The 20,498-nt window shown below is 43.0% G+C and overlaps 1 protein-coding gene and 1 long non-coding RNA gene across 3 annotated transcripts in view; one reads left to right on the forward strand and one right to left on the reverse strand.

Moving 5' to 3' along the window:
- Positions 1-18,643, forward strand: part of LOC311011522 (3-oxo-5-alpha-steroid 4-dehydrogenase 2-like) — a 45,071-nt gene extending 26,428 nt beyond the window's left edge. Inside the window, exons 2-7 of one of the 2 annotated variants that reach the window (XM_084006527.1) lie at positions 67-353; positions 8,177-8,508; positions 14,009-14,172; positions 17,678-17,779; positions 17,908-18,058; positions 18,440-18,643. In XM_084006527.1, the coding sequence (XP_083862653.1) occupies positions 8,195-8,508; positions 14,009-14,172; positions 17,678-17,779; positions 17,908-18,058; positions 18,440-18,506 (798 nt within the window). In that variant the 5' untranslated portion in view covers positions 67-353; positions 8,177-8,194 and the 3' untranslated portion in view covers positions 18,507-18,643. The remainder of the gene's footprint in view (positions 1-66; positions 354-8,176; positions 8,509-14,008; positions 14,173-17,677; positions 17,780-17,907; positions 18,059-18,439) is intronic. The other variant, XM_084006526.1, reaches the window with a different exon arrangement.
- On the reverse strand, positions 18,437-20,428 carry LOC311011525. Its single transcript, XR_014596904.1, has 3 exons — positions 20,212-20,428; positions 18,639-20,069; positions 18,437-18,567 (listed from the first exon to the last, which is right to left on the reverse strand). It is a non-coding gene; the product is annotated as an uncharacterized lncRNA (long non-coding RNA).
- Positions 20,429-20,498: the final 70 nt, after the last annotated feature.

Genomic DNA, 20,498 nt, shown 5'->3' on the forward strand with positions numbered 1-20,498 from the left:
ACAGATCCTTTTACGAGGGTCAGTGTCGAGGAAAAGCCAGCTTTGTACTGACCCTTGTTACTAAAGCAGTCCGATGTGAAGTGGTTAGCACACACATACAAGCTAACACGGACCGTAGCACACAAATGAAACGCAAGAGACCAAACACGGACCGTCGTGCACGGCGCTCTGTCGGACATGGCGCTCTGTCGGACATGGCGCTCTGTCGGACACGTGCCCCTGGGTTCCATCCGACTGGAGACAGCAGTGAAGACGAACCAGAGCGTGTGAGACAGAGGGAGGATTGTCTCCAGCTTCAACCGCACCCGGATTTATTCAAGGAGCACCAGCCGGATCACCCAGCGCCATGACCGGTAAGTCGGGCTGCTCTCCGGAGCGCTGTCGGTCCGCGCTGTCGGTCTACGCTCTCCGTCCGCGCTGTCGGTCTGCACTGTCGGTCGGGCCGCGCTTGCTCTCCGCTGTCGGTTTGTTACGTCACGAAAGGAGCTGAATCTGAACAGCCTGTAGGAGCACCGTTTTACCGGAGGGTGGGCTGCAGAGACCATGCAGGAATTGCTTGTTTTCCTCATCCTGGGAGTTGACAGGCTCAGGGAGGACCAGTTTATAGTAGAGACCAGAGAAAACCTGTTTTTCATAATATGGCCTCTTTAAGAACTTCATTTTGACCGTTCGGGGTGAAGCGGTGGTCTCCGTTCTCCGACCGATCCTATGTGCCCTTTCCACTGTGAGTTTCGTGCATAACGGTGACAGCTCCAGCACCTCTGGGATCCAGCTCTCTAGGAAAGTGCATGCATCCTCGCCCTCCGCTCCCTCTGGTAAATTCAGTCTAGATCTTGCTTCCAGATCCAGTATTTTCTCTTCGAGATCCTTATTTTTACCCTCTAGAGAATGCACTTTGGTTTGGAGCACGGTTATGTTGTCTTCGGTGGTAGAAATCCTCGTCTCTGCCTGCGTCACTCGCTCTGCACAGTCTGAGACGTCCTGCCTAACGTTGTCGATAGCAGTGAATAAGCCGTCAAATCTGGTAGATGTTGTCGAAAGCTGTCAGTATGGTGTCAAACTTGGCCCCCGACTCATTGTTGAGGTTTGATATTGTGTTGTGTCATCCTCAGGCGCTACTCTAGCGTTTGCATTAGCGTCTGTCTCCATAGCTTCAACACAAGGATTAGCCATGAAGCTAGCTCCCGGCGAGGTGAAGTTCAAAAGTTTCGATTGAAGTTTATTTCGGATTTGGCTAGCTTTTCTCTGCTTGTGAGGCATACCCATAAACTACTTGAGTATAAGCAGCCACACAGCGGTCCCCAAAAAGAGTTTTTAAAAAGGATTTAAACACTAAGGTAGCAGAGCAGATAATAATGCGTCCACTCAGCAAGGAAAGGAAATAACCGGAAGTCCACTCAACGTACTCTCCCAATTAACGAGAATACTTCCAAAAGTTTGCGATCTCCGTTTACTGCTCCTATCCAATCCTATCTCTCCTCTCTCTTCCCTCTCACGTCTTCCCGCCCCTCCTCCTTAAGCCCCGCCCCTCCCGGGCTCTTCCTTACCCGCGGCCAATCACAACAGGTGACACTGACAGATACATGCAGTGAATCAAATTACACAAACAAGAATAAAGGCACAGGCTCACAGTTTACCTAACTGTTACAAACATTTACAATAATTTAATAATTTATGATTAATGTGTCTTAATCTCTGAGTTAACCATGTTTACTCTTTATTAAACCAAATTACTTTTAGTATCTTACGGATTTATTACTGCACTTATTTAGGCACTAATCTATTTATTTGGCATTTCCTTCAAAATGAATGCAGAACATGATGAAAATCCAGATGTTATCCTGCCATGGTCAAGGAAACAAAAATACTGGTTTTATGGCTTTCTATGAGTTTACAAAATAGCATTTTTATACATGAGGATTTCAGTGCCTGTGGTTTGATTACACACAGATACACTCCTGGAAAATATTATTTCACTTCGACCATTCTGACTAAAAGAGTTGATCTCTAACTACACATCAAAACCATTTTTTGTTGACAAACAAAATTAATTACACAAGGATGCCAATTTGTTGCAAAGGTCACCATAGAGGTCAGTGGGGGAGGGGCTAAAATGGGGAAATTTTGTGATTGACTTTATTTTTTACAAAACTTCATGACAAGTCAAATAATTTTGTTAATTATTATAATTTTTATAATTAACCAAATCAGATCTTGTAGTTAACAGTACCAACTTAACTTTTTTGTGCATACTGCCTACTACACTCTCATCGTGTACATACTGCATACTGCCTACTACACACTCAACGTGTACAATGTCCGGATCCCTATACTGCAGGAACACAATGTTTGATAATTAAGTTGTTATTTTTGACAATGCGTGGTGGAAGTAAAAAGTTATACTATACCCTGAGAATAAAGTATTATCAAAAAACATATATTTAACTTAATGGACTCCGATATTGTAGATATTACCCAGCACTGACTTTGGGTGATTATGTAGAAGAAAGACAACATCATCTTGTTTCTTTTACGCTTCACATCAAGAATGTAGTGTTCAATACTTTAAACTGCTTCCAAATCACCTTGTGTTTCTGTTGTATATTCTCCCACTTCTTCTTTGCCCATCCGGCTCCACCTTCCCTCCATCCCTGTTCTTTAAGAATACATCCGATATGAAGGGGATCAGCACATAGAAAAGTGTTAAGGTAGACATCTCAGGAGAGCAGTACATCGCCCATCTAGTCCATCGCTGGTTTTCAACCTTATATCATTGAGTTGCAAAATATGCAACAATAGACCTCAAACGGAGCCGTGCATATTAAAATTATAACATTTAAAACACATTTTCTTACTCAAAGCCTCTCATAGCAGCATTCTTCCTGCCGGTGAACTTCTCCTATCTTTAAGTCCAGCGAAGAGGCACTCGGTGTCTTCATCGGTCCCTTGATGAAACGAACAATGATGTACAGCGTTATTAATCACCGGTAGTAATTATATAACCAGTTTAAGTTGGGCACTATCTTATCAGTTAACGTTTGTTAAAACTACACATTTGCCACCTCCCTAATGCTCGCTGACCTCTATGGTAACTTACCATCACACTGTTAAACATCTATCCATCGTCTACCGCTTATCCTGTATTCAGGGTCGCAGGGGGGCTGGAGCCGATCCCAGCTGTCATTGGGCGAAGGCAAGGTACACCCTGGACATGTAACCAGTCTATCACAGGGAGACATGTAGAGACAGACAACCATTCACACTCACATTCACACCTACGGGCAATTTAGAGTCATCCTATCCCCATCTTGCATGTCTTTGGACTGTGGGAGGAAGCCGGAGAACCCGGAGAGAACCCACGCTTGCACGGGGAAAACATGCAAACTCCACACACCCGTGGCCGACCCGGGAATCGAGCCCGGGACCCTCTTGCTGTGAGGCGAGAGTTCTACCCACCACACCACCGTGCAGCCCACTGTTAAACATTGCTGTGAAATCTACTGTTACTGTATTACTGTATATGCTTGTTACAGCACAGTGCTGTTTCATTTAAAATAGAAATCGGTCCATGTGACAACATTTTTGACCACATGCCAACCATTACTAAACAATACTTTTCACCGTTTGCTGGTGAGTTCAATGAAATCCCTCATTACATGTTCAAAAGGTTGCTGTGGTGGGTGTGCTGCTGGTGGAACTGGTTTCGTGCCACCAGCATTGTGAGTGGTGCATGTCATGCATGACTGACAGTATTTTTGGGCAATTGTGCTGAAGCCTTTGGTGAACCAATGTTTTGTTATTTCACCATTCCTCGCTTTGACGCATGATCCAATCCGTGGGTCAATTTTGCGAAATGGGGAGTGTTTAGGGAGGTTTGCCATCAGGTCCGAGATTGTCAGAGATTTTGTCAGAGGACAACAAGGCACCAGAGACTCTCATCAGGAGTAGCAAAGGACTGCATGGCAGTCAAAGATGAGAGTGGATCTGAAGGGTGTGTGTGTGTGTGTTTCAGCAGGGAGTGAAACCACCATCTGAGCGGTGGGGGAGAGCGCAGGGCAGCAGCCTTCACCGCTGCATTTGCGCAAGCATTTCCTAGAGAGGCGGGGTCTGCCCTACGCAGCCCCATCGAAACTAACTGCCATGCACTCTGCGTTCTCACACCTTTCCATCAGAACCAGCATGAACTTTTTCAGCAACTTGAGCTCCAGTAGCTCGTCTGTTGGATCGGGCAACACTATTGATAGGTACTGACCACTGCAGAAGCTTCTGCTTCTAACATCAACTTTAAGGACAAAATGTTGACTTGCAGCCTAATATATCCCACCAACTGACAGGTGCTGTGATAACAAGAATCAGTCAGGGTGGTCATAATTTTCTGGCTGATCGTGTATATGGAAGACTGACCATTGTTGTATTTCAGATTTGGATGACATATTTGGAGTTGAAATATTTCATTAGCATCCTGAAAAGTCACCATAATTCAATCAAGGTTGAATACAATATACAAGATGAACTTCGTATTTTTGGAAACACAAATCTTTATAATAAAGGGAAATGCAGGAGTACAAGCTAGGAACCAGCTATACTCTAAGGCAACACCCACGTTGCTGCATAAAAATAGTTTTCACCCCAAACATACCTTCAGGGTAATGGTTTAATCCTAGTTAACGAGGTTACATAGGATATGCACAAAGTGGCTACAGCAGGACCTTTCTGTATACTACACTTGAATTCCACACCGTCTCTGTCACCCTTCCTTTCAAGCTCAACATCATAGTGATCTATCGCCCACCCGGTCCTCTCTGTGACTTTTTAGATGAGATGGATGCCCTCCTGAGCTGCTCCCCTGATGATGGCACACCACTCGTCATCCTCGGTGACTTCAACGTCCACCCGGGAAAGCTGCATTCATCTGAATTCATTGACTTCTTTTCCGCATTTGACCTTACACTCTCCCCCTCTCCACCCACTCACAGGGCCGGGAACCAACTTGACCTTGTCTTCACAAGATCCTGTGGCATCTCGGCACTCTGTTACCCTGCTCACCGTGTCCAACCACCACTTTGTGACTTTCTCCCTCCCCATGAAGCCCACCACATCCCTCCCCTCAACGCCTCGAACGGTCACCAGCCGCCGCAACCTGAAATCCCTCACTCCCTCCGCTTTCTCCTCAACTGTTATCTCCTCGCTACCATCCTCAGAACAGTTCTCCTTAATGCCTACTGAGGAAGCCTCCTCCATCCTGATGTCCTCACTCTCCTCTTCTTTGGACACTCTCTGTCCCCCCATCTCACGACCAGCGCGATCATCTCCTTCCCTTCCCTGGGTGTCTGAACCTCTGCGAACCAACAGATCATTATTGCGAGGAGCAGAGAGAAAATGGAAGAAATCAGGCCAGCACGAGGACCTTGCTCACTACCACCACCTCCTCTCTGACTTCAGCTCAACTGTTTCAGCAGCTAAATCTGCCTTCTACCTGGCAAAGATCAACTCTTCCGCCTCCAACCCCAGGAAACTCTTCTCCATGTTCTCCTCCCTCCTCACCCCTCCTATCCCTCCCCCTCCTCCCTTCCTTACTGCTGATGACTTTGCAACTTACTTTACCAAGAAAGTAAATGACATCAGCTCCTCATTCACGCCTATTCCCTCCCAGAAAACATCTCCCCCAACTCTCAACTCTGATGGCCTTACCAGCTTTAGCCCCCTCACCTCTGAAGACGTTCAGGCACTTGTTACATCTAACCGTGCCACCACCTGCTCCCTCGACCCAATCCCCTCCTCTCTTCTCCAGGACATCTCACACGACATCTTGCCATTCCTCACCACCCTGATCAACTCCTCCCTCACATCAGGTGTCATTCCAGCGGCTTTTAAGACTGCTACAGTGAAGCCTCTCCTTAAAAAACCCACCCTAGACGCTACTGATATCCAAAGCTACAGACCTGTATCTCTTCTTTCATTCCTCTCTAAAACCTTGGAAAGTGCCGCCTACAACCAACTGTCATCCTATCTCTCGCAGAACAACCTCCTTCTGTTCTCACTATACACCAGATCACTAGGTTCTGTAATCACATCACATGGATTCTCCTACCATTGCTACGCAGACGACACCCAGCTGTTCCTCTCTTTTCCCCCAACCTCTGACACTCACATTGCAACTCGCATCTCGGACTGTCTGGCTGACATCTCTGTCTGGACAACTGCACATCACCTCAAGCTTAACCTGAATACAACCGAACTCCTCTTCATCCCAGGGAAAGACTGCCCTCGCATGGACCTGTCGGTCACTGTCGAGGGCATCACAGTATTGCCGTCGTCAACTGTGAGGAACCTGGGTGTAATCCTCGATGACCAACTATCCTGCACCCCCAACATCACTGCTGTGGCCCGATCCTGCAGATTTGCCCTCTACAATATCCGCAGGATTCGGACCTTCCTCACAAAGGATGCAACGCAACTCCTGGTCCAAGCACTGGTCATCTCCCGCCTTGACTACTGCAACTCTCTCCTGGCTGGAGTCCCGGCCTCTGCGATTAAACCATTGCAGCGTATCCAGAACGCTGCAGCAGGCCTTATCTTCAATCTACCCAAATTCTCCCATGTGACCGCCCTCCTCCGTGACCTCCACTGGCTCCCTGTTGCAGCACGCATCCAATTCAAGACGATGACACTGGCCTTCAGGGCCATCAATGGAACGGCACCCATCTACCTTCAAACACTGGTCAAACCTCATGCCCCGAAGCGAGCACTTCGCTCCTCTACTTCAGCTGGCCGGCTGGTACCACCATCGCTGAAATCAAACAAATGTCGCTCAGCAAAGTCCAGACTCTTCTCTGTTCTGGCGCTTCAGTGGTGTAACAAACTCCCGACCAATGTCAGGACAGCAGAGTCATTTGCCATCTTCCGAAAAAAGGCTCAAGACTCACCTGTTCAGACTTCACCTCGACTCTGCATAGCATGACCCACTAACAACACCCCCCCCTTACCTATAGCACTCTGATCATAGCACTGTTGCTCTTAAGGTACTACTTTACTCAGATGAGGACTTAACACTTGTTCTATTTTTAGCTCTTACTTTATCAGCAATGATACGTTGTGGTTTCTTTGTTTCCTTCTTTTGACAAATGTACTTATTGTTAGTCGCTTTGGACAAAAGCGTCTGCTAAATGACCTAAATGTAATCTAAATGTAAATGTACATGTACTATAAAGTTGATGTAAAAACAGTTTTGATGGGACACAGGAGATTACCAGGAGAGAACAGAATAAAAACATAGTTCCTCTGATAACTACTTTCTCCACAGCTTCACTGAAAACAAATTTAATTGAAACAACTTTAAAAGACTTCAGGATGCTATTCAGCCCTTTTCGGATTTCAAAATCATAGCGGCCCTCAAAAGGAATACAACCTCTTGGTCCATGCTTCATTGAAATATGAAAAACAGCAAATAAACGATATGCATGTTCAATTGAATAAATATGTGATGAACAAGTACGCAGGTACCTTCCACTGGACTCTTGTGGAAAATTGTATGTGGGACAGACCAAAAAACAAACAGCTACAACGATTGAAATAACATATATATCACATTAATCAGAACACTAAAACATTGGAACTTTATGCACATTTTGGGGTACATGGTATTGAAACCAGCTGATTGCAGGCCTTGAATCAGGAATGGGTTGGTCAGCGGCCTAGAGGTTAGCTGAATGCTGCTGGGTCACCAGACTAAAAACTATGGTGCAAAGCGGCTAAGATGAGAAAGATTTAGCACATTCTTGTGCCAACTCTGGACTGGAGACCTTGTGTTGTGGAAGGTTATGTTGTAGATCCAGTCTACCATCTAAGTATTCTGGAGCTGATTTATTTTGTCTTCAACTGTTAAAATGTCTAAATGAGGAGGGCGAGCTGAAATCTTTCCCCCTAAGCTTACCTTAAGAGCTGTTGATGATATGTAACATGGTGAAAGCTTGTCTAAAGCTAGATTTGAATAATTATAACGTCATGAAAGATGTGGAAAGGTTTTCCAGTGTCTGGTCCTCTGCTCTTTGGAACACTACTGACATGATTCAGATTGTGTGAATCTAAGTTTCATTGTTTTTGTATAACAGCCTGTTAAAAATCAAAACTCTCTCTCTCTCCATACAACCCTCCTCCGTCGGTGTCCCGTCGGCAGTGTCGAGAAGAGCCGAGGATGGAGTGTCGGGAGTCCGCCGTGTCCTACCTGAGCTGGACTCTGATTATCGGGGGGTTGGCCTACCTGCTGCAGCAGATATGGAAGAGACCCACTCAGTACGGCCGCTACATGCAGCCCGAGGGTCGCTTCTGTCCGGCCCGACTGGCCTGGTTTCTGCAGGAGGTCCCGGCCTTCCTGCTTCCGCTGCTGCTGCTAATCTGGGAGCCGGGGAGGACCAGAGACTGGACCGTAGACCGGACCGGAGACAGGGCTGGAGAATGGACCGGGAGGACGCTACTGCTCTGCACCTTCATGCTGCATTATTTCCACAGGTCAGCGAATGAGAGCTTAGATGAATGAATGAATGAAAATACTGCTCTTGAGGTATAAAAACCCCTCTGCCGTCGGGTTCTGCTCCAAACTTTCCAAACTGCTGGCGTTGTCGTAAATGTGGCAATGGTGTAATTTATATTGCCAGAATCCCAAAGTGTAAACAAATATTTACAAAAGATGGTAATATGAAAAACAATGCAGTTTGATTTCATAGTCTGGACCCTCGATAGCCGTTACCTCCTCTGTAACCACACACTTGCTGCATTTCACTCATGGTTCAACATGCCCTCCTTGACTTCCCCTCAGCCCTGGGTATTACATAACAGCTACGTCACACGGAGGGCACTTGAGAGCAAAGGGGAAGCGGGCTGGGGAAGGAGAAATGAGACGCACCTGCCCCCGTTCACGGTCATGGATGGACCGCCAGTTGAAGGTGCAGACATTACATTACAAACAAGGACAAACAGCGTTAGCCACCTTTCAGTGAGGCGAGGCGTTTCGTACCAATGATTGCATACATCGGCAGAAATAAATACATAAATCGCTGCTTTCGTCTTTGATTCAGAAACTTCTGTTTGTGATCTGTGTGATCACGGGTGTATGATATATAGCAAAAAAGCAATTTTTCCATGCATTTACACATAATATTGAGAAGTGTATATATATATGTGTATATATATATATATATATATATATATATATATATATATATGAAAATCAAACAAAGTATAAAACAAAGTATAAAAGCGTTTCCCTGTAAAAAGAGCATCGTTGCACCTCATTGAGCCGATAATGATGAGAAAACAATCAGTTATTAAAATGTTGCCTTGTAACATCAACACAGACATAGAGCTATACCAGCTTTACTGTTGCGAATCCCTCCCCTCCAGGAATCCAATTTAGAAGTCTGAACAGGTTCAAGACTCACCTGTTCAGACTTCACCTCGACTCTGCATAGCATGACCCACTAACACCCCCCACCACTTCTATGTTCTTACCTATAGTACTGTAGCGTCCCTCAAATAACAGCTACGCGAGTTTAGTTGGGGTTCCCCGTTCTTTATTTATCATAGAACACAGGCTACTGTGGGCCGTAGCCAATGCCAAAAAAACAACAAAGTTAGCGCTCCTCCAAACTCTCCTTTCATCCGCTAGCCTCTCTCCCTCACACGCTCACCCCGATCTCTCTACCAACCTTGCTCTCCCTCCTCTCCACCAATCACACCACACACATTCTCCACACGCTACCTATCACAGCAGACTAACTGACAAGCGTCACAGCCTCCGAACTTGAACAGGTTCACTGACATTAAGGAAACTTAGCCATTGCAGAACATCAACAATACAGCTTGGAATAACATCATAAAACAGAACAGTTCCATAACCTGCAGTCCGTTACAGTACTTTGATCATAGCACTGTTGTTCTTAAGGCATGTTTGCTGAACAGCTACTACTTTACTCAGACGAGGACCTAACACTTGTTTCTATTTTGTAGCTCTTACTTTATCACCAATGATGCTGTGGTTTCTTTGTTTGGACAAATGTAGGCTACTTATTGTAAGTCGCTTTGGACAAAAGCATCTTCTAAATGCCCTCAATGTAAATGTAATTCTTAGCAGTCGAATAGTCCATTTCTCTTAGGAAGTTTCCTAACTGAAGAAGTGACCCGGAAGTAAACAAGTGGCCGCCATGATAAGAGCTGTTCGAATTCTCTAAATGCATAGGAAAGGATCTCCAATGCTTCCTTTCAGAGCTCCTTTAGCATAGGATGCAACGGACCTTCCTATGCAAAAGGAAAGGAGATTACGCCGACCCACAATTCTTTGCGAGAGCAACATTTAAAGTGCCGCACACCTCGGCTGTTCATGAAAACAAACTATGCCTATTTGCATATTTAACAATTACTTTCATGCAGACATGTAGTATAGTTGGAATAGTGATGATAAATGTGTGTGGACAGTGATAATAATTGAATGGTATTTTTATTTATTTCCATCATGTTACAAATTTGCCAAAAATGAAACTAAAACCACAAATGAAATGTAAATACAGCAAACGGTCAAACAGGAACGAGCTGCTGGATCTGAAGCCGGTCAGTGAACCAGCTGTTTATAAAACCAACATGGGGAGAAGTGGACAATGCGCTTTTTGTAGTCCATTATTGTAGTTTCTCCAGTGCAGACGCACGTCAATCGCCGGTGCCGATCATCAGCTGTCAATCATCAGCGGCCGCGTTATAATGACGTAGCTTAGTGAAAGTCTGGTCGGATTCTCTGAGCACCGCGGCCGTCTTTTCCTAAATCCTTTTAAGTTCTCCTATCGCCTTTCCTCAACCCTGTGACCTTTTCCCCAGAGGTCAAGGAGTAGTAGTTAGGAAAAGGAGTTACGAATAGGAGTTAGGAATAGGAGTTAGGAATAGGAGTTAGGAAAAGGAGTTAGGAATAGGAGTTAGGAAAAGGAGTTAGGAATAGGAATTAGGAATAGGAGTTAGGAATAGTTAGGAATAGGAGTTAGGACCTCATTTTTTGACTATTCGACTGCAACCTAGGTCTATAGCAGCTTAACTAAGAGCTGGTCCATGGTAAACCGGAGCTAGCCTCACTATCAGCGTTGTCAAAGAGGAAAGTTTTAAGCCTATTATTAAATGTGGGAACAGTTTCTGCCTCCCGAACCAGAACTGGAAGTCGGTTCCACAGAAGAGGAGCTTGATGGCTGAAAGTTCTGGCACCTGTTCTATTTTTGGAGACTCTAGAACGCATGATATCATCTAGCGATTAGCACAAGGGGACAGGAAATGTCTTGAGGAATGCAGGCATTACACATTTTCTAACAAGCTCTCATGCTCACATCTTTGACACTGCATGAATGCTATCATTGTTTTGGCGATGGATTAAGAAATCTTACTGAGGAGCATGGCTGTGACGGGTAGCTTTGTGCAAAATCAAAATTCTAATCTGCCTCTGCATGTTCTCTGCCCCTCCCCCCCTGAAGCCATCGGCATCACCCACAACGCACCCTCAGTATGTTTGTGCTTGATCTATAACAGCGTGAAGCCTTTTCACAGTAAAGCAGGTTTGTCAAGATGGCTTTAAGATTTTGACCTGAGGGAATATTTTCAGTGATAAGTGACAGTGTACAAATATTTTCACAGCAGCCATGGTAACATGCCATAGCAGGTGAACACAGGTATAATAGATTAAATTAAATAGGGTCCCAATCTATTTAGGGTGTCACGGTCATTCCAGTGAAATTCTAGTAAAAATAAAAATGTGATAAATGGATTGGATGCACTCAAAAGTCCTAACACCCTGTTTAACTGTCAGGATATCAAACAATCAAAGTCCCAAAGCAGAGTTGCAGCTCCTCAATCAAAGTGATTTTCAGTGTCTTTTTTCCCCAAATACAAACTTAATATAGAGTCAAACAAAAAACGGCAAGCTTAAAATGCTTGTTTTCTGAATGGAGTCTGGTTGATGGATGCTAGGCTATGCTAACATTGTAGCTGCTCCATCAACACTCCAAAAAAGGTAATAAATACGACAACGACATTGTTGTTGTGTAGACAGTCTCTGGTTTCTCCACATAGTCTGGTCTGGTCTCTGGACTAATGTGAGCTACTATCTAGACCTCTGGGGGACCACGACAGTCTCTGGTTTCTCCATGTAGTCTGGTCTCTGGACTAATGTGAGCTACTATCTAGACCTCTGGGGGACCACGACAGTCTCTGGTTTCTCCATGTAGTCTGGTCTCTGGACTAATGTGAGCTACTATCTAGACCTCTGGGGACCACAGACAGTCTCTGGTTTCTCCAAATAGTCTGGTCTCTGGACTAATGTGAGCTACTATCGTAGATCTCTGGAGGACCACAGACAGTCTCTGGGACCACATACACAGGAGACAACATCTGGTTCCTCAGTTTCTGATTCAGTGATGACAGGAGGACCATTTCAACACTGATAGGCAGATACATTTCAACTTGCATGAATAACAAGTTTGCTGAATTAATTCTCGGCACACAACTCCACCAGCCAAGCAGCTTCCCTGGAGACGAGATGTGATTTGAGTCTCACTCACATTCTGCTAACATAACTATGGACACAAACACTTTACTACGCACGTTAATCAATCAATTCAGTCAAATGCGCCGTTACGCATCCAGCGGCAGGGTTAGAGAGCAGTAACAGCCTTTCTGACAAACACAATTTCACTCATTCTGTTCACTTCATTCACTATGTAATTGCAACAATATCACGTGAACATACCAGGTCAACTTAAAACTGTTAAAGTCCAAATGCAAAGAGGAGAGGGAGGGAGGGAGGGAGGGAGGGAGAAGAGGGTGCTGAGTGGCTAACAGCCTCGTTAACAGCCTGAATCCCGCCTTCACTATCTGGTCCTCCTCCCTCCACTTTTTGATAAAAAAGATTCTAAAGTGATCTGCTTCCTCTTCATGTAAGTTAATTAGCTTAGCAAAACAAAAACGCGATAACAATAATGACCCAGCTCTGACAGGGGGGGCTGGGAGATACCACATTTCAAGATATGGAGGGGGGATAGATAATAGTGTTGGGAAAGATAATATCTAGAGAAATCGATTGTGTTGTTCTGATTTTCACTTGTAGTTAATTTATATGTATTAAATAATAGATTAATCAATACAAATTGACAGAGTAATTCCATAAATGTATAAAAAAAAAAAGAATATTTACATTTTCCCCTGTAGCCAAGGTGTGGCAGCTGCCATACCTTGCCATACCCAATTGACCCCCCTGGTGTCATCCAAAAGAGATCTAGTCTGCTTTCTTCTGTATCTGTATGTATATATGCGGGGGGGTTTAGCTTAGAGCGGGGGGGGGATTGCTGGTTCGATCCCCGGCTGCTCCTAGCTGAGTGCCTGGTGTCCCTGAGCAAGACACCTCACCCTAATTGCTCCTGACGAGCTGGCTGTCACCCTGCGTGGTTGACTCCGCCGTATGTGAATGTGTGCATGAATGGGTGAATGTGTCAGAATGAGTGAGAATGAGTCATTCCTGTAAAGCGCTTTGGATAAAAGCGCTATATAAATGAGGACCATTTATGTGTTTCTGTAACGATAATGTATGAACACACCTTCAGAGACTCACCTCGCCCAAACAACAGAAGAGTTTCATTGCAGTCATTCTCATTTTCTAATTCACAATAAAAATAAACAGATCCACCATGGGATACTTTTCATTGAAATAGTTGACAAATAGAGCTTGTTAACCAAAAATAAAGTGCCAGGAAGCATCGGTCATATATCTGATTCAACTGTTTAGTGTGAATACCTGTGCCAAATGAATTGAGTTCATTGAGTTTGTTTATTTATCCTCCAGAGCAGATGTAATGGTTTCTTATTACAGGACACTTGTCATAATAAAGAAAGAGAGTTTTATTTAGGAATGTATGAAATCAATTTTTACATGAAATAACCACATTCATGTGAAAAGGGTAAAACTTGACAGGATGTGACTGTTCTGCAGGAGTTTTATCTACGCTTTCCTGACCAGAGGACGGCGTGTCCCGCTGTCCATCGTCCTCTACGCCATGGTCTTCTGCTCGCTCAACGGCTTCCTGCAGGGACACCACCTGCTGCACTGCGCCCAGTTTGGACGCACCTGGCTGGCCGGCGCTCGCATGGCTGCAGGTGGGTCATGACAGCATTATTGTACTGTGTGTGGAGAATCTGTATCATGGGGATACAGGGCTCAGGGGTAGAGCGAGTAGTCCTCCAGTCGGAAGGTTGCTGGTTTCAATCCTGGCTCCTCCAGTCTGCATGTCTAAGTGTCCTTGGCCAAGAAGGCGGTGCCATCGGTCTGTGAATAGCCTCTGGATCTGAAAAGTGAAGCCAAAGCTAAAGTGCCTCAAACTGTAATTCTCTCTGCTGGCCATCGGGGGGCAGAGTTCTCATAGACTCTGATTGTATAGAAGTCTATGAAAAAAATGGTCCTACTTCTCTCTTGATGTATTATCTCAGTAAACAATGTAAACATGAGTTTATGGTCTCAAGTCTTCTTCAATCCAGCATGGTGATCATTTAGTCCATTATGGTCCATTTAGAGTCCAACAGACCAGAAAGCAGGGGATGCTTTAGGGGGCGGGGCTTACCTGGTCATTGACAGGTCGCTACCGTCGCTATCACACGACTGCAGATCTCTGATCTCTCATGGTGGCGTCACCCATTGGATTGTGGACTACAGCTTTGAAATGCATTGTGGAAGCAACCTGTCAATCACAAGCCCCGCCCTAAAGCATCGCCCGAAAGCACTGGTCTTCAACGGACCCCTTGGCTGATAGTGACACAGTGGAGGGACCCCCTATTACATATATAACATTGTGTTGCTTATTAAACTGGGCCAATAATAGTGTAATAATAATAGTGTAGTGCAGCTTATAGTGCCATGTATAAAGGAACTTTGTAATTATGTATGTATACAATGCAAAGCAATTAAAATAATAATTGTTGATTCATATATTTATGAAAACATATTTTAATTCTATATTGGCATTTCTATATCACAATTTCACATTATCACAACACTTAACATGTAGGAATATATTTGCTTATTAGATGGACAGACCCTGTTTTAGATCTCTGCCTAAAGCATTATGGTTGACCCTGAACATGAAACCAGTAGATTTCAATTCCGTGACTGTCTGCCGTGACTATCTGTGTGACCTCACATGGCTGTTTGCACACATCCATTCTACACATTGTTCTCCATACTTTTATTCTGTTGACCTGTGAGTTCAGAACCAGTTTGACTAGACAGCCCTGTGTGTTTGACTCCTCCCATTTAAAAGCTTCAGGATAGGAGCTGCTCCTCTGTCTCTCCTGTTCAGGACTGGAGTCTCATGTGGAATGAGTCAGCAAATTGCATGAGTCCATGAGTGACTGGAACCTTTCTGTAACACTATATGATGCAGCTGTGTCTGCTGCTGTGCATGTTAGAGCAGGACAGTAACTTCCCATAAATGGGTTTAAAAAACAACAGAAAAAGAAGTGGGCAAGAGCACACTTCTTTTATTTCAATGGTCTTATTTGGAAGTGTTAACTAGCACAAAATACAAGAATCATGTACTTAAAATATTAAATATTAGTGTATAAGATTTTTATACACACAACAAACATGGTGTCCTCCAATGCCCGCCTAGACTTAGAATATAAAATTTCACCATATAGGCAATACAATAATATGTAGAATAATTTAATTTGATGAGATACTTTTCTACGATGGTGTATTAGTAAAACTTATATGCAGTAAAACTCTGAAATTCAGAGCTTAAAGTCATTTATTTAAGAGAATATATTTCTCGGGGATATAAGTAGTACATTTACAAGAAAAGGTGTTATTGTCAAGAAAGACCACAAGTTTAATCAATGTCGTCACCACAGTTGCTGCAGCTCGTAGTCGTCTATTATTATTCCAGCAGTGAACAATCTAATCAGATTATGTATGTTTTATTGTATATATTATATAATCCAGAGGTGAGAGTAAGTCACACATGTGCAAGTCTCAAGTAAGTCTCAAGTCAAGTCATAAAATAAAAAAAACACTGGAAGACAACCGTCTTAAAGTGCTGGACTTTTATTTGCATTGCATCAAAAAATGAACTTGAACAAGTATGACTTCTCTGTCCGTTACTCCTTCAAAGAGGCCTCCCTCTTTTATGTGAGAATGAACCTTATATGTAACTTGTGTTTGTGTCATGATAAAGCATGTTTGCATGTGAGAGAGAGACAGAATATGTACAGTGGACACAAATTAAGAGGCAGAATTTTTAAATAAAGATTAGACTAAAACAAACAACATCAATAACACTTTTTAAAAAGTTGTCTGGTGTAGCGCAAAAATAAATAAATAAATAAATAAATAAATAATAATAAAACAATAACATAACTGTAGGGTATGTATTCAGCTACAGTCCTGTCTATGCTCTGATTCTGGTGACTTTGCACCATAGTAATGTTGGAGAAGTTGGTAGAGCAGGTTGCATCTGTTTCTGTCTAGTTGCTGGTTGACACGTCATTGTGTTATCCTGTTAAATTTACGTCTCTTGACGTAAGACGCTGCGTCATTACGTTACTGGTTTTTATTAGCCGCTAGCGTAAAGACTTAACCGTTTAAACCTTGAATGTTATTCAAACAGGAGCTTTACTGACTCTCTAATGTCCCCATGAAAACATGAAGGGTCTTTGAGACGCTTCAACACGTGTGTGGTGCTAGTCGACTTCGTCACCACTCGTTAGCATCGTTAGCATATTTCCCCGGCCGTTAACCTCGTATGCTAAATACTTCCAAACTGTTGAAGGCCCTCCAGCAGCAGCGCTAGCTGTGTTCAGTCAGCTCAGTGTTGTCAATGTGAACGTGTAGAGCTGCAGAGAGGGACGGGGCTGGAGCTGGAGCTGTCTGCAGCGCTGCTAGTCCCCGTAGCTGTCTGTCTGCAGCGCTGCTGGTCTACACCGCTGGAGTGATGCCTGCGTCACTTGGTTAGATTGGTCGCCAGGTTCGCCCACATGCAACAGGAAACATCCGATCGGAAAAAAAATCCTATTTTCAATAATTAAGATGAAGTCAGCAATGACTTGTAGAGTCATTTCATGCAAGTTGAAGTCAAGTCTCAAGTCATGAATAGCAAGTCAAAGTCATGTCAAGTCATTTATCACTCAAGCAAGTCACAAGTCCTCAATCTGGCGATTTAAGTCTCACTCGAGTCCTGATACAATCACATCTGGTCATGAGCATTCACACTTCCTGTTGAGAAGAAGACAACACACTGAGGTGGGTAGGATGTAGCAGTTTCCAGACTGATGGAGCTCCACACGAACATGTACGTGTGGTATTTCCTGTTTCATGGCGCCATCTGGTGTCATGACAGAGAATATTCAAGTTGTTTTAAATATTATATTATGTTATGTTATATTATGTTATATAACATTTTATTATAGTACATACCCTGCCTTCGCCCAATGACAGCTGGGATCGGCTCCAGCCCCCCCGCGACCCTGAATACAGGATAAGCGGTAGATGATGGATGGATGGATGGATTATAGTACATTATATTATATAATATATTATATTGTATTACAGTAAATCATAGTATATTGTTATGTTATTATAGTAAATTATATTATAGTATCTCTTATGAAGGTCTCCTTCTGTTCCTGGTGGGAATGATCATCAACATCCACAGTGATCACATCCTGCGCAGCCTGAGAAGACCTGGCGAGATCTTCTACAGGATCCCCTACGGTACCACACCTCCACACTACACCTGATCCATACCAGATCCCCATCCACACTAGATCCTAATTCACACTCGATCTTGACACAGACTTCTTTTTCGACGTCGAAAACTTGGCTCTTAATTTGTCTCTCAGGGGGAATGTTTGAGTTTGTGTCTGGGGCCAACTTCTTCGGGGAGATCGTGGAGTGGTGGGGTTATGCTTTGGCTGTGTGGTCTTTACCCGCCACCGCGTTTGCCTTCTTCACTGTGTGCTCCATCGGGCCCCGAGCCTACCAGCACCACAGGTAGGATTTCCGTCTTAAACCCTCCATTGACCCCCATTCAATCAGAGCAATATTTGACTTCTCAGTTAAACCACAAAATCAGGACGATGGATTGTTACCTAACATCAGCAAATGTTAGCTCTTAGCTCAGCTTTAAATGCCAGCTTTAACTGTTACCATGACGATCTGAGTCATTTTAGTGTCACAGTAAACTGGTCTGGTTTTCTAGATGAATTGTCAGGTTCTTTGAAGGTGGCTTCAAGTTAGATGTTAATTATACTATATTCCTTTAGATGTGTTCATTTCTAATGAATTCTCTTTTTGTATTAAGGTAATGTGTAATGTTTTGCCATTCTGAGTGTTATTCTCAGTGTGGTGGATTCAGCTCCGTCTGTCTTGCAGAGACTACCAGCAGCGTTTCGAGGACTACCCTCGCTCCAGGAAGGCCCTCATTCCTTTCATACTGTGACCTCAAACCAGCCGGGGTCATGTGACCAGCATCTGTCAGCAGCGCATTGATTTCCTCATCACTGATTGTAACCAAATGAAGGTTTCCTAAATGAATGGAAAATATCTAAATACATTTACTCAGGTACTGAACTTAAGTACCATCTTTTATTTGATTGTTTATTCAGAACCTTTAGTTCAATTGTCATATAATTGTCATATCACAACAAAAGTGATCTCAGGACACTTTACACATCGAGCAGGACTAGAACACGCTTATGATTTTCAAAGTCCAAACATCACCAGGAAAAAACCTTACAGCCTGACACTAACCAGAATAAACCGCCTGTGCAAACTTTTAGGCAGAAATCTGGACCAAACCAGGCTCTTGGGTTCTGCATTTTGGTGTTGGTAGTACAAGTTGTAGTAGTAGTAATAACATTAACTAATAACAGTAGTAGTAGTATGGTGGCCGGCACAGCCACCCTGAGATGGATCCATCTCTAACGTGATGCTGCAGACTGGAAAGCAGTCAATGATCAACTAGTTACTTTGCAGGTTCAGATTATTTAAATAATCAACTGCGATAAAGTGATTTTGTTTTATTGGAGATTAAACTACCAGCAGTACATAATGTCATTAATATCATTAAAGTGATGAACACATAAAATAATATGCATAAAGACTACTTTTAATAGTACTCTATGTACTGTGTTTTACATGGTGGTAGTACTTTTTACTCCAGTTAAAGATGTCAGTACTCAAAATATCTCCAACTAATTAAACGCTTGAAAATTAGGTGAAAGAATGAGACAATTTACAAATATGTTTATAATTACATCTTTGCTTTCTTACATATGTGCTATGAATTCATCAAGGCGGATTCCTGGTGTGTGAAAACGTGACAGTAAACCTGATTCTGATTCACTATCACTGTGTGTGTGTGTGTGTGTTATAATTAAAAGGGATTTAGATCCACCTCATGTTTCTCTTATATAACTTCTGGAGCTTCGTATCAGAAACGTTGTCACGTCACTAAACAAGAGATTTGACACAGTTCACCTTTATTGGATGGTTCATCCCTCCCTCTATTATACGACGGATAACTGCTTCTTCAAACTGAGAATAGAAGTTGTCCCCCAGTTTATACACTTCTCAAAAAACCCTTCCTCATCACAGTCCAACACTGAGTCAGTTCATGGGGTTGATGGTTCTGCTTTCCATTGACTGTTACGGCATTTTGTATGCAACAAATTATACAACATACACCAGTGAAGATTTTCAACTTGAGTACTTCTTTATCAAGATCTGATATGGGATGTGTGTTTCCTTCATTTTTGGAGCAGGTTTGATTTTCAGTACACAATATTATCAAAATGACGATCAACATATGCCTGTTTAAAACTAAAGTAAAACAATTCAATGAAAAATACATTCACAATAAAACAATTACAAAAGGCAATAATAACCATGGGATGATATGATAGATAACAGTAACAAATATGTTTACAATGTTTAACAAATGATTCAATAATAGAAGAAGAAGAGGATGAAATGTAAACAAATCTCTAAAATCTGGATTTTTCTTGGTGTAATTTCTAAGCAGAAATGTTAACTCTTTCTATTCTATTTGCCTTTTGGTGTTTGGCTATTTTTTGTTTCTCTCATCCTGCAGTATGTAGTCCGCTACAGTATGTGCTCCGGCATTTTCTGTCTGTCACCGACACAAAGACACACAGAGATACAGGATTGTGATGCCCACTACTAGTGCATTCGTATTTATATTATCCAAACTCCTCCGTCTGTGTTGTATTGATTATTTTATTAAAAAATAAAAGCCATGAAAATACTCGAAATTATGGAATGCAGAATATACAGATATTCTGCTGATTAAAATATATGTATTATTTGCCCGAGTCTGAATATTTGATGAAATACTCCAAAATGAACGTAAAACAATGATATAGTAAGAATCAACGTTTAAATCTACGTTCGTGCTTTTGTTTTGAAGTAC

The sequence above is a fragment of the Eutrigla gurnardus genome (genome assembly GCF_963514095.1).
Source record: "Eutrigla gurnardus genome assembly, chromosome: 3".
Classification (NCBI taxonomy): domain Eukaryota; kingdom Metazoa; phylum Chordata; class Actinopteri; order Perciformes; family Triglidae; genus Eutrigla; species Eutrigla gurnardus.